This window comes from Micrasema longulum, unplaced genomic scaffold (genome assembly GCF_059751315.1).
Source record: "Micrasema longulum isolate JH-2025_06_02 unplaced genomic scaffold, ASM5975131v1 h1tg000008l, whole genome shotgun sequence".
NCBI classification, from domain to species: domain Eukaryota; kingdom Metazoa; phylum Arthropoda; class Insecta; order Trichoptera; family Brachycentridae; genus Micrasema; species Micrasema longulum.
This window is the reverse complement of record NW_028277216.1, coordinates 26,447-41,875: the sequence shown is the minus strand read 5'-3', so window position 1 is coordinate 41,875 and position 15,429 is coordinate 26,447. Positions and strand designations below refer to the sequence as shown.

General features: G+C 34.8%; 1 protein-coding gene and 1 long non-coding RNA gene across 2 annotated transcripts; one reads left to right on the top strand and one right to left on the bottom strand.

The window, feature by feature from the left end:
* The first annotated feature begins 3,229 nt into the window (after positions 1-3,229).
* Positions 3,230-12,330, top strand: LOC148285731 (uncharacterized). Its single transcript, XM_088230881.1, has 3 exons — positions 3,230-3,409; positions 6,917-7,174; positions 8,078-12,330. Exons 2-3 carry the CDS (start codon positions 6,925-6,927, stop codon positions 9,748-9,750), a joined length of 1,923 nt encoding a protein of 640 aa, XP_088087007.1. The 5' UTR covers positions 3,230-3,409; positions 6,917-6,924; the 3' UTR covers positions 9,751-12,330.
* Positions 9,601-14,427, bottom strand: LOC148285730 (uncharacterized). Its single transcript, XR_015823160.1, has 2 exons — positions 12,320-14,427; positions 9,601-10,150 (listed from the first exon to the last, which is right to left on the bottom strand). It is a non-coding gene; the product is annotated as an uncharacterized LOC148285730 (long non-coding RNA).
* Positions 14,428-15,429: the final 1,002 nt, after the last annotated feature.

Below are 15,429 nucleotides of genomic sequence, written 5' to 3'. Positions count from 1 at the left end.
TTCTTACAATAAATATAATAATAAAACAAGTATTAAAAAAAAGGATAATTACATATCAACGAAATACATATTAATAGAAAAATAGTATACAAAAAATCCCACAAAGGCATGGCCTGTTCGTGGGTATACAAGAAAATGTTAATGAATTTTTGCTCCTATAATAAATAATGGACAGTTATAATATTTTTGTGTAACATAAGAAAGAAAAAATAAAATATTCTGTAAAAGATAATATGGTATTTTTTTTATAGTAATTAAAAAAGGAAATAAAAAATATTTAAAAAAACACAACAATATTCCTTATTATTAAAGGGCAACAAAATAATTCATGGAAAAAAAGAGTTCATATAGTTTGAATCCAGGATAGTGCATGTTTTTGAAAAGAAGGAAAATTTCGAAAGTTTGTAATCAATGAAATATTATCAGTAAAAAAGAATTAAAAATTTTTGGGCCTATAAAATATGCATGTCTCTGTGCGGAGCCTCGTTTTACAATGTGGTATTTCTAACACACGATTCCTTCTTTGACTTGATCTATTTGAATCACTTTTAAATAAATTTTGGTAATAATGTAGTAACATCTTTGATGGTGGATGGGAGATGATTCCACAGTGGAGCCGCATGGACAATAAATGAGTTAGAGAAGAAAGAGGAATTGTGGATGGGTATTAAGAGAGTGCCTCGAGAATTAGAATTAGAATTTAGCTCTAATAATATATTTTGGTGTTCAATATCGATATTTAAATTTAGAAAAAAATATTGGGTTGGCCTCATCGTGCAAGTATTTCATAGTCCCTGGACTGGCACCTGAAGTGTAAGACTAATCATCTTACCTTCACGTATTTTTTTATTTTTAAAAATGTGGAAACCCGCTCGGGTATTTTAAATAAAATAAATATTTAAGATTTTTACTTACACAGCGGTGCGGCATCACTGTCAAACACCATCGGTTCGCCCTCACTACTCGGGGATATCATCTCCATAATCACTATTTCCATCTGGTCAAGAGGAGGCACCGTACTGCTACCTCCACCAGTCTTCGTGAGGTTCTTACGGATATCCGTAGACCTCTTCCGCACGGCCCGCTTGATGGCGTCATATTTTTGACGGGGATTTTTCCTGGTGCGGAATGCAGACGCTTCAGAACTGCAGTTAAATTCTGCCTTTATTAAGGTGCACTCGGCATCTTTATCTCGCCACTGCAAAGAATCACTTTTCTTACATTCAACAACACTTCTACGACTGTAAACCAATTTGAATAGAATCAGTATTTTATTATACTGAGATATATCTAAAACTTGTAAAAAACTAACCGAATAACTGAAGAATTGACGAAGTTGCTGAGAATTGAGAATGCGTACCCGTGTTTTGACAGATAAGCGATTGATTTTTGTCCATAGATTTTGTCATTCCGGCATTTCGCGTTGTGTTGCCAGACGAATGTCTTGATTAACTAGTCGGATGATTGATTTAGCATTATTTCGGTGGTGAAATTGGTTCGTTGCAAATATCGTTTAAATCGGGTAGCAAATTTTGACTTACATTTCGTTAATCAGGATTTAAAAGTAGATGGTGAAATACCCCTAAGTGTGTGATATTTAAAAACATTGGTATAAGAACCTGCCGACGAATTGCATGCTCGCAATTTAGCAAGATTTTAAATTTCAATATATTTTTTTGTAAATTATTTATGAAAATAAATTAATGAGAGCGTGTCAATACATTGATTTTCCATAACTATACTCTGCTGGACGCTATTATTGTTTAGTTTGACGGATTCGTGACGGGTACCGTCGTCGCTGTGTGAATAGCAAGCAACGAATTAGAATCTTGGGGGAATTATTGGACACAGTCCGATGTATTCAAATATGATTCTACGCTCCTACTGGAATATTCTTAATTCTATGGTGTTCGAATAGATTTACCTATTTTGACATTTAATAAAGTGTATTGTTAGATTGGAAACTGAGTTAAATCGCGAGCAAAAAATAAAAATCCCTAGATTACACAAAGTTAATAATTCTCGTCCGACAGTAGGGATCCCAACACTTGTTCATTGCAGAAAAATCCGCGTTTTTATATTATAAACCTTTTACATAACAAGCAGGGTAAATAATACATGCGTCTCCCATATAAAAAAGTACCTACCTAGAAATAATTGTAAAACTTTATGAGAACCTTCAGTCCATTTAATCTTCACATTTATATGGAAATACCTTAATAAAGACTGTGGTAAATATTATATGTGGTGATGTAACATCGTGTTACCACAAACAAAAGACGGAATATTCTAAAGTTCAGATATTTGAAAAAAAAACATGACGTCATACTGTTAAATAACTCCTTCATTCTTAGATAACATCCACAATATATAAAATTAAAAATATGGTTCAGCCTTGTTGTAGAAAAATAATTCACAGATTTTACACGCGTGCCATCCCCCATCACTGTCAATAACCTACTGAATATGTTTCATACAAACACTGGCTACTGAACAGCCTCTCTGTCTTCCTCGTTATGAGTTCTATCTTCGTGTTCTCTTTTATATAGAATTATTGCTGTATTGGCGGACATGCATTCTTTGCGTAGCAAGGATAAATATTTCTTGTAATAAATTCAGCAAAGTTATACAAATTTCACATTCTAAATCCAGTGTGGAAATATTTATTTGAGATTGTATAAAGTACAATGTCATAATAAAAAAAATAAAGAGTGATATATCAAGTTTTGGATCGTATGTAGACTAGTTTGACAACATCACATCCACACAAGAGTTAAAAAGGCGAAGAACAATGGATTAACTACTTTTAAGAAGAGTAAAAATATTTTTTAATTTATAATGTTGGATTCTCGCAAAAACGTTCATTGCATTAGCCACGACCCTAATACGTCACAATTCGTGTTAATTTTGAACTTTGTAAAAGTTAAAATTTTTGGAGAACATCGTCAAGAATCTTGACGTCATAATTATCAAAGCCAAATATGTTGCGTTTTTTTAGGGACATGTTTTTTTCACTTGATTTTTAAAGTAAAGTATGAAATAATTTAATTTGTTTCTTTTTTGGGTGATACGTACTTATGAAATATTTTTTTCACAATATCCGTACTGGTTTTGAAAATGCGTAAAGTAACTACTTAAACCAGATAGTGACTGGTCATACCTTTAGACTATAAAAAGCCTGTAGGCTGGCAACATTATCCACGGGTTGGCCGCCATTCCGTGTGCTTACACTAATAGGTGACAGTTCGCGAAGGTAAGCGCCGTGTAAAAGATATTAAAATCCCCAGTTAAGTTTACATTCACTACGATGCGCGATGAAATGATCTCCACCATTGTCTTGTCCTTGTGTGAACTTCTCTCTTCGTTTTAAGTTATACTGGTTTTGAAATTTTTTGGAGCCGACCTTGAGGTACCGTTGTTTTATTTTTTCGCTTTCGAGTGTACAGGTTTTTCTGGGTAGGTTTATTATTTATATTATCAATAACGGTGAAGTTTACGAAAAGATAGGAGACATGGAATATGATTCCTTTAGATTTCTGTAAGAGTTTTATACGTGTATAATCTCTGGGTTAAATTGAAAGTCAAGAACCATCTACCGATTAAAAATAACAGGAGTTAGGAAATTCATGTGATAATTTATTTATTTATTAACGGACATTGTTCATGAATACAATTTATAGGGTTTAAATATTACATTAAAATAATAGTTTAAAACATTAAAAAAAGAATAAAAGAAGCATTGACAAACAAAAGGGACATCGAGACAAGATCTGGTTTATTTATTTAGTGCTCGTTTAAATTGTTGTAAACTTCAGTCAGTCAGACAAAAAAGTCCAGATCTTGTCTTGAGTTAACAATACGACAAAGACGGGTTGGGTCATTGGAGAATTAAGGCCATAATTTGTTCTATGCTGATCGATGAACAGTACTTCATTGTTTCTCAACCTACGATTTGGAATATTGAATTTTACAGTCTCAGTAATGATGGAACATTTTCAACAACACGATTATACCATTACGCATGCCGAACATATATATGGAAACAATATTAGTTCTACGTTTTTGTAGACTAGAAATATTTAACATTGACTCTATATCAGCATAAGAATAATTACCTCTCTCTAGTCCAAGCATCCACGCTACTATTCGAAGCAAGCGATGTTGGACTGATTCAATGTGGTTTATGCGATTGACATAGAATGGAGACCAGACCACTATTCTAGGAGGCATATTCTAGAAGAGGGCGAACAGTTGAGCAATAAAGAGTTTTGATTGTACGGACATTAGTAAAATCAGATAATATTTTGTTAATAAAGCCAAGTAATTTCAGTGATTTATTTACTGTATTATCTTTATGCTCGTTGTTTGTTAGTTTATAGTCTAAAACAACTAAATCTCTGATGGACTCTTGTTTTCCAATAGGTACTCGAAGTAAATCGGTTGTTTTGTTCTATGAAATGACATTGTTTTGCATTTTCAAATATTAAGTTCTCATTTATTGACTTTACACCACGGGTTAAAAGAGTTAATGTCTGATTGAAAAAGAAAACGGTCTTCTAAAGTTTTGTATAATATCATTTGTAGTGATAAGTTTATGATACAATATTATCGTCTTCGTGTATAGTATAGGTGATAGGGTAGTATTTTATTGCGCAATAAGAAAAAATAGAATTAATAAATATTAAACTGCTATTTAAAAAAAAGCATGACGCCGAAATATCTGTTTGACGAATGTTTTATATTCATATTTGGAGTTATTTTTTCCTGTTTAAAATGAAGTGTGATAGTCTTAATTTAATTTTAATTCAGGAGTGGTATTCTGAACGGTATAACGCGCGTAGACAACGCTTTTTAGCCTGTAGCATGTGTAGCAATCTACGTACTAAATACGCGTTAGCAAAGCGTTATCTACGCGCTCTATAGCAGTCAGAATACCTTTATATGCAGAGTTTTTCTGCAAATACATCCAACGTACTCACAACTACCAACAAATGTACCCGTGTAACAGTTTTACAACGTCATCTCATAGAATTATAATAGTCCAGAAACGTTAGGGCCTTTAGTTTTCTATTGAAGTCGCTTAGTACTCAACTTGCAATTTAAATTCAATTACCTAATTAATAGTTGTGTCGTTTTTAGTGTAAACATACGGCTGAGATTTAAAGTGAATAGAGTGGGACTACATTTCTGTGTAAGCAGCGTAGTCACAAATAACGTTATTTGAGAATTCGATTATTTTACCGTCTGTCTGATTTTTAAGCAAGGCCAACATTTTTTTGTGAAAATCACCTCATGAGCGCTGTAAAATAAATAAATATCCCAGCACGTCTTGCAGCTACAGAGCGCATAGATGGTCGGGATTATAGTTCCTCGTCTCCAATTATGATATATAGGAGCTAGATTACAACACGTCTTAAAGCTACAAAGCGCATAGACAATAAAAAATCTAGCCCCTATTTACATTTTTTATTTTTTTATTTGACAATGAAGTTAAGAGTTAAAGTGATATTAAAAAAAACTTTAAAAAAAACACAAATCTTGCAGCTACTGAGCGCATGGACGAATGGAATTCTAGACCCTATTTACTAAATTTGAAAATTTGATAGTTGATAACATTTACCTATTGAAGCTAGATTACTAATCGTCTTGCAGCTACAAAGTGCATGAACGAGTGACATTCTAGCTACTTAAATTTATACCAATAATTATACAATAAATTTACATAAATAAACATTTAGCATAATAGGAAATTTGTGCCATGCTAAAAAGTAAACAATAAAAAAACTAAACTGATAAAGCACCGTTTTAACTCTGGATAACATAGCAGATAAAAAAATATCCGAAGGGTAGTTTTCGTAGATTTTGCGTAATCCTAGTCACTGTCGCATTGTCGCACATGTGCAAACACATGTTGTTTGCTAAATTCCTGAAGATGGGTGTAGTGTAATTCCGGAGAGGTGAAAGATGCCTATTGTTCCAACGACTTTATATCCATTTGAGTCTGTATTATTTCGTTTTATAATGGGTACGCAAAATTTCCGCTGAATTTTATTTATTTTTTACATTATTATTCGACAAACGTGTCTATAAGTTTCGTGTGTCCTTCTGGCAAGCGTGCAAAGATTCTAAGTTTATGTTTTAAGTGCAAAAATCTCATTTGAAACACATGCACTGCAGAGTATGAAAAATCTGCTTCAATTAGTAAAAAAAAGCTGTGTTTTATCCATTGTTAATTCTATGTTGTTTATTTATTTTTCCTTTTTTCTTTTTTTTTATAACATTTTTCTATTATAAGAATATGTGATCAAGTTGATAATAAAAAAAATGTCATACGTTTCATCGGTCAATGTACTAAACACAGTTTTTTTTATTTTGTCAATATTGTTGTTTAAGACTGATTAAAGTATATATCTTTGCAATTTAAAGATTTTTTATTTACCTATTAACAGGATGTGAAACATGTAATTGTTAGCAAAAATCAAAATCAAAATCAACCATCAGATATTTTTTTTAAAAAAGAGTGGGTGTAGCGGGGCTCGGACGCCAGTAACGCATTTTTTTTACCATGACGCCAGTTAAGAGTTAATGAGTAGTTTAGTCGGCTTCAGTTTGATGCGCGTACGCCGTTTCTGGACTAATATGGTTCTATGAGAATAACTCGCTTATCCTATATTTTAGGGGCTTGTCAGCGGGTGATAAAAAAAGGATATGGAAGGAAGTTATCAAAAATACACCACAACACCCAGACCAATTAAGATAAAAAATATTTTTTGTATTTTCTTTCTTGCAACTGGCGGGAATCAAACCCGCGACGCCAGATACAAAGTTGGCCGTTTACCCAACTGCGCCACGGCGCCCATCTACGGTTAAAGTCATCACTTACACATTTAATTTGACCCACCTTAACGTTTTGCAGGAGTTCAAATGGAATTCGCCTCAGTAACTGTTAAGGCAGAACCCGGGACTGGCGATGCACAAGGAGATATTTTCCATACTGGAGAAGGGCCTCTTTGTTCCTACAAAAGCGAGGAGCCAGAGTTCGCTACCGTGAAGATTGAACCGGGGACTAGTACTAAACAAGAGTATAAAATAGAAAGTGATATTCTTAGGTTTACTGAAATCGACATTGTTTGTCCTACTATTAAACAGGAATGTTTAATATCGTCTGCTGAAGGTGATTATTGCTACTTTTCACATTAATATATATAAAGATTCCTTGCATTAATTGGTTTATTTAATTTTCATATCGAAGGAATGAATCGTCATATTATTAAATAAAGAAATAAGCCGCCTATATTTGTGTACCTGGGAAGCATGTTTTCAAGAGATGGAAGAGTAGAAAAAGATGTTGAAAGAAGAGTGAATGCGGGCAACAAAATGAACGGAGCACTAAGCACAGTAATTTCTAATAAAAATATGTCAATCGAAGCTAAACTGGCAGTGCACAACGGAGTTTTAGTCCCAACACTTATGTATGGAAGTGAAACATGGAACTGGCAGAGGAAGGATGAAAGCCGAGTGAACGCGGTTGAAATGCGATCTCTTAGACGAATGTGTGGGAAATCAATGTATGACAGGGTTACGAATGATGAAATCAGGCGAGAGTGTAAATCTGAGACAAGTATAATTGATAAGATTAAGAAAGGGTCTCTGAGATGGTTTGGTCACGTAGAACGAATGGACGACGAGAGAATGGTAAAACAAGTATATATGGCAAAAATGAACGGCAACGTTAGACGAGGACGACCAAGGAAGACGTGGCATGATCAGATAAACCAAAATCTTAAGTCTGGTCATGTCAAAAGCAGACAGAACCGAAGGGCATGTATGACAAGATGTATGAATGTGGAAGAGGCTAGGAGTGTATGCCAGGATAGACGTGTGTGGCGGTCCATTCTCTCTGCCTACCCCTACGGGGAAATGGCGTGATGGTAGTAGTAGTAGTAGTAGTAGTAGCCGCCTATAGGGACTTCCCTAACATTTGTACTCAGTGCCTAAACATTTCACATTTGATAAGCTTCTACAAGAAAAATCATATTCACCTGAAATCTGTTGAAATACGTTGTTTTTTTTTCAGTTTCAAGGAGAAGTGGTATTCAACCTAAATACCCCGAAGGCAGTGAAACGCGTTCATTGCATGTTTCACACAACACACCTAATACTATAGAGAAACGACGCCTTTCGTCACAATGTTTAAAGAAGAATAAATTAAAAACTCATATTCTCAATACTGAAAAGAAATCCGTTTCATATCCAAAGTGTAAAAATTCAAGTGTTCGTAAAAGTGATTCGAAAAAACATGTTTTCACTAGTAGTGATAAGAAACCCTTTTCATGTCCAGAGTGTAAATATTCATGTATTCGTAAAAGCCGACTCAAATTCCACATCCTAACTCATACCGGTAAGAAACCCTTTTCATGTTCAGAGTGTAAATATTCATGTATTCAAAGAAGTCGAATGAAACAACACATTCTTACTCATACTGGGGAGAAACTGTTTTCATGTCCAGAGTGTAAATATTCTTGTATTCAAAAAAGGCAGTTACAACATCACATTCTAACTCATACTGAGAAGAAACCCTTTTCATGTTCAGAGTGTAAATATACGTGTATTCAAAAAAGTCGAATGAATCAACACATTCTAATTCATACAGGCGAGAAACTGTTTTCATGTTCAGAGTGTAAATATTCATGTATTCAACAAAGGCAATTAAAACAGCACATTCTAACTCATACTGGAGAGAAACTGTTTTCATGTGCAGAGTGTAAATATTCATGTATTCGAAAAGATCAATTGAAACAACATATTCTATCTCACACCGGTAAGAAACCCTTTTCTTGTCCAGAATGTAATTATTTATGTATTCAAAAAAGTCATTTAAACCAACACATTCTTACTCATACTGGTGAGAAACGATTTTCATGTTTGCAGTGTAAATATTCATGCATTCGTAAAAGTCAACTAAATCAACACATTTTAACTCATACTGTCGAGAAACCATTTTCATGTTCAGTGTGTGAATATTCATGTATACAAAAACGTCAATTGAAACAACACATTCTAACTCATACTGGTGAGAAATTCTTTTCATGTTCAGAGTGCAATTATTCGTGTGTTCAGGAAAAACAATTGAAACAACACATTTTTACTCATAGTGATCAGAAACCTTTTTCTTGTTCAGAGTGTAAATATACATGTATTCAAAAAAGTCAGTTGAAACAACACATTTTAACTCATACTGGTGAGAAACCGTTTTCTTGCTCAGAGTGTAAATATTCTACTTTTCGTCAAAGAGATTTAAAAGTACACGCTCTTACTCACGCTGGCGAGAAACCCTTTTTGTGTTCAGAGTGTAAATATTCATCTTTTCGTAAAAGAGATTTGAAAATACACATTCTCACTCACACTGGTGAGAAACCGTATTCATGTACAGAGTGTAATTATTCGTGTATTCGTAAAGGTTCATTGAACCAGCACATTCTAACTCATACTGGTGAGAGACCCTTTTCATGTCCAGAGTGTGAATATTCATGTTTTCAAAAAAATCAATTGAAACAGCACATTCTAACGCATACTGGTAACAAACCCTTTTCGTGTCCAGAATGCAATTATTCATGTGTCAGTAAAGGTCAATTGAAACGACACATTCTAACTCATACTGGTGAGAAACCCTTTTCATGTTCAGAGTGCAAATATTCATGTATTCGTAAAAATCAATTGAAACGACACTTTCGGACTCATACTATTTAGAATTTTTCATGTTTATTGGGTAAATATTCATGCTTCTGCCAATGCATTTTTGATTCTTCATCAAAAATATACTACATTGGTCTACTACAGGAGATAGCTCTCTGTCCCCCCTTTCCTCTCGGGCCTGTGCCGCTCTTATCCTCTATCTCCCGTAAAACCTTCGAATATTACCCGACTGTCTCATCAGTGGGCGTCCTTGGGACCTGGTATTCCTCGGTCACCAGTCGATAACACGCTTTGCCATCATTAGACATTAGAGAATATAGCTTGCCCATCCGATTCTTTGCTCTTGTACTAATGAAAATGCCCTTTTAATTTTCAAAATCATCATCATCATCATCATTCCATGTCCGCTCCCTAGATGGAGCATATGGTGTCCACGAAGATCCTCCAGACATCTCTGTCGGCTGCCTGCTTCTGAGCGTCCTCCCAAGTCAGATTCGCGTCCCGTAGTTCTGACATGAACTGCCGACGAACAGTCAGCAGTGGACGTCAAGGACGTCGAGAATCTGATGCCTTGTAAAGTAGGCAAGCATGGCTCTCAGGAGGCATCCGCAATACATGGCCAAGCCAACCGGATCGCCTCCGCTTGATGACAGTTTTCACCGAAGTTTGCTGCATCCGTTCTCTTTTTATTTCATTCCACACAAATTCAAACCACCGCACACCCAAGATTCTTCTGAGACACCTATTCTCAAAACTCAATATTTTGTTGTTTTGGGTCCTAGTGAGGTGCCACGGTTCGCATCCATAGAGGAGAATAGGTGTTATGCAGGCGTTATATAGGCGGCATTTGTTTTTCACTAAGTAAATATCCGATCTCCAGACAGCCTTCATGCTGTTGAATGTCGCGCCTGCTACTTCTAGCCGCACTCCCAGTTCTTTTTGACAGCTGCCATTTTCGGTAACATATACTCCCAGGTATTTAAAACTCTCGACCCTTTCGATTATTTGGTTTCACAGATTCAGGGGATTTACATGCGGAGTACCTGCGGAGTACCTATTCAGGCTATCTACGGTGGCCTGAAGACCCGTGACTGAATCGTCAATTATAACCGCATGATCGGCATACTCTAGGTCGCAGAGTTTTTTGGAGCAGGAGATGGATATTTCTCGACCAAGTGGAATTGACTTCCTTAGGATGAAGTCCATGAGAATTATAAAAAGGAACGGTGCAAGGACGCAACCTTGACGAATTCCGGTAGTGACCTCAAACCGATCTGTGACAACATCGTTGATTGTTCAGAATCCAAATATAAAATAAAAAATAAATCCCTTAGTTAGTTAATATTACTGTGTATTTTTATTAATATTTACAATTATTTAACTAGTTTATACTAATGTTTAAGTCGGCGTCGTTGTGTAGTGGTCAGCGAGTTTGCCTACCATGCAAGAGGTCTCGGATTCGATTTGCGACATGGTTGACATGAAATATTAACAAACTACTGGAAAGTCTAATATGGAAGTCTAGACATTTAAAGAGCTTATGCCCTGTCTTTGATTGGTCTAAGTGACCACTTTACACTCTATGTAACTTTCACAGTAGTGTAGTAAATTTAATTATTTTAAACCAACTGGTCCAAGAAGTTTAAAAATTGGAAAATTGATTCCAGGTGTTGCCTAGTATGTGAAATTATTTTATCAGATAAATCTTTGCAAAACAAAATATTTTCAGCTCTCTAACTTCACTAAAATCAACAGATATTTAAATTTTAGTGTTAATTTTTTCGTGTTATGTACGCCTTGGAATATTTTTGTTATGTACATAAACGTTTGTAAAATAAATCAATTCAAAATTTTCGAGTATTTCAAACTTCATTATGCCTCTCTGCATTTGATTTGTTTAAAAAAAATACAATGAAATTCAACTATATACACCACTACTACTACTACCATCTCGCCATTTCTCCGTGGGGGTAGGCAGATAAAATGGACCGCCACACACGTCTATCCTGGCATACATTTCTACTTTCTTCCACATTCATACATCTTGTCATACATACCCTTCTGTTCTGTCTGCTTTTGACATGAACAGACTTAAGATTAAGGTTTATCTGATCATGCCACGTCTTCCTCGGTCGTCCTCGTCTCACGTTGGCGTTTATTTTCGCCATGTACACTTGTTTTACCATTCTTTCGTCGTCCAATCGTCTACGTGACTAAACCATCTCAGGGACCCTTTCTTAATCTTATCAATTATACTTGACTCAGATTTACATTCTCGCCTGAGTTCATCATTCGTAACCCTGTCATACATTAATTTCCCACACATTCGAATTAAATATATACGTATTTTTACATTTTTAACTACGGAAAAGAAAAAGAAAATTATCTGTATCATGTTCATGTTCACGTAGAAGTTATATGTAAACGTATAATATCACGGATTTTAATTAAGAAAAGAGAAACCCTTTTCATGTTCAGAATGTAAATATCTTTAAATAAAAGTAGGTTAAACTTGTGTATTCTGTGTAATACTAGTGAGAAACCCTTTTCTTGTTTCGTCTGTAATTATACGTGGTTTCAGATTCTTTAATTAAAAACTCCCATTTATACTTATATCCCTTACAAAGGGCATTCATAGAATTATACTTTACCAGAAAGCGCGTAAAATCAATTTTGTTAACATGGCACTTTGTCCAAAAGTTTGCCAAAAGCCCCCACCTGCCCCAGATAATTCGGATAAGAATACCATCCCTATTACTGTGCTAGAATAAGGATGGTATTCCCATCTAAATTATACCCCTATACTATGGCGTCACTTTATGCTAAGTTTATGAGTAAGGTCCAATGACGTATTAATAGAAAGCCGGGTAAAAAACTGACTACGTTGACAATACTTACAAAATATCCGCCTTTTTTATTTTAAAATCTGACCGACGGTAAAATAATCGAATCCTTAAATAATATTACTTGAGAATTTGCTTCTTCCACATAAAATGTGATCCCACCCTATTCCCTTTTAATCTCGGCAGTATTTTGACACTTAAAAACGACACAACACGGCGTAATTGAGTTTTATGAATAGTTATGTTGGCGTCAGTTTTATGTGCGTACGCGGTTTTTGGGCTATTATAATTCTATGGAGGCATTTTGCTTTATCATGTAGAATAAATAAAATATCGTGTATGTATGTTATGTTATATTTAACTTAAATTGTTTACGTAGATTAATTATATGATATTTAAAAACATTGGTATAAGAACCTGCCGACGAATTGCATGCTCGCAATTCAGCAGGATTTTAAATTTCGAAAGATGTTTTTTTTGTGAATAATTTATAAAAATAATTTGATGAGAGCGTGTCGATATATTGATTTTCCATAACTCCACTCTGCTGGACGCTATTATTGTTTAGTTTGACGGATTCGTGACGGGTGCCGTCGTCGCTGTGTGAATAGCAAGCAACGAATTAGACTCTTTTAACCTACTCTCCAAAATTAATCTTAATGTCCCCTTTCACGTGACAATAAATAAGTATTTCTTCCATCTGTAGCACTAACTATGCATAACAATATTTCCTCTATCGTTCTTGCTCAAACTGTAATCGGCCTCCGTGGTGTAGTGGTCAAGACGCTTGACTCACGCAAGGAAGGTTCCGGGTTCGATTCCCGGTGAGAACACAAAAATTAAAATGTGATTTTTCTCATGCCTGGGTGCTCTGTGATGTAATTCACCACTGTAATTAGGCCTCCTGGCCTGTTGTGGTGCAAAAAAAAAAATATATAAAAATAATGTTTTTTTTTCATCTATTGATAAATTTGACATGGCCTTTCATTTATTTTTAAATAGATTAAGACTCATTATTTCTGGCTGCGATACGCTCCCACTTGCTTTTTAATGATGCTCACACTTGCACAAATCTTAACACTCACTCCCACACAAATATACACAAACACACCTCTACACTTACTCTCATACAAATACGCACAACCACATCCTTTTGTTGTACCACAATTTAATATGTATGATTTTTATTTAGAAACTTCCCTGGTCTGTCTTTAAACTGTATCAATATTTTATGTATTAATATTTTAAGCATTAACTTTGTGGTCAAACGTTTTACTAAATGTTATTAAATATTTGTATGTAACCACTTACCTAGACATAGAAAAGTCGGTAAGTGGCTGTATACAAATATTTAATAAATAACATATAGTAAAAAATACAATGTTTACAAAAAAACATTTATAATATAATTAATTGTAATATTGACGTTACGTTTTGTTTAAAGAATGTACCTCTGAATGTTCCCAGACGGCGATTGAGTCGTATGCTTTTTTTTTTCCAACCTTCGATACTAATATAGCGCACTTTGATGCACTATCGCGTATGAAGATTATATAATTATGTAGAAAGTCATGCTGATATTGATATCTTTAACGATACATTTAATAATTATAGGAGAACTGTAACGCAATGTATAAAATCAAATAGTCCCTAATGTAAATTAGGTAAAATAATTTGTAATAATATGTTAGTATAATTATTGTATTAACTTTCATAGTCTTGTTCAGTAAAAAAAGTTAAAACTTTATTTTACTTTGTGCATGTTGTGTTCACATATAATAATTGAACAATATCTAAACATGACGAATTGTGATTACTATACCAATCTTGTTAGTATTGATTATTGTCTGTGAATCATAATAAATGTAATAAATTAAAAAGTATTTACTACTAGAGAATCTAGATTGTTATTACTTTTCAGAAACATTATTTTTAGAGGTCGGGGTCAATGCAATGCAAGCTCCTGACGTCACTGCGACGTGTAAAGACCTATTGTAACGGATCCCCTTTCAAACCCAAATCCGTAAAGTATCGGACTGTTAGCTAGGGGGCAAACTCTTTAAAAATCATCAAGCTTAACCTGTGGTCCGCCGAGGAGGAGGCTTCTTTTATGATGCAAAGCACCACATTCACATTTAGGTGTTTCCTCGTCTGGACTGCAAAACCTACATCTAGATGTTTCGGAAAGGTAAGGCTAGAAAGCCAGGTTTTTGTTTAATCTGCAATGCCCTGGGCGGGATCTAGTGATAACGCTCACTTGATTTTAGCTGGCTTTATTAGATCTAAGGCACGCCTATGAGAGTACCCTTTTTATCAATTCCTTCGCGTGCAGCGAATAAGGTACTGTTTGCCAGAGAGCATTGTGCTCCGCTTCCTGGCCCATTACGTGAGCTCGCTGGGAAGAGCACATTTAGGCAACCCACAGTAGAGCTCAGGGCCTATCTGGGCTGCCCCAGCCTGGCAAATTCATCAGCTGCCTCGTTATCGTCGACGTTTGAGTGTAGGTACCCAAATCAATGTCACACTGTAATACTCGCCGAAACAATTAAGCGTCTGTAAGTCCGAGAGAATAAACAATGAAGAAACATACTCTAGATCTATAACATATGTGGCCAAAGTTTAAATCACTACGGGCGAGCTACTTTTGAATTTTTCGTGGTTGTCTATTAACACTGAGGGCAGACATTTAAAGCCAAAAATAAGTTTAAATTGAAATAAAACCCTTAGATAAAACCAATATAAATTTAATACCAAGGTATTTTGATAACAACAATTAATCATGACTTCACACAAACATAAGTAAAGAAAACAGAATGTTCGTTTATCTTTATTATCGCAATATATATGCTTTACTATTTGTAAATATCAACTATTAGCACCCATTTCACCA

Coding starts and splice junctions, on each gene's coding strand:
- LOC148285731 (XM_088230881.1), top strand. CDS start 6,925: ATGGAATTCGCCTCAGTAACTGTTAAGGCAGAACCCGGGACTGGCGAT. Junction 7,175..8,077: donor TTTAATATCGTCTGCTGAAG/GTGATTATTGCT, acceptor TTTTTTTTTCAG/TTTCAAGGAGAAGTGGTATT.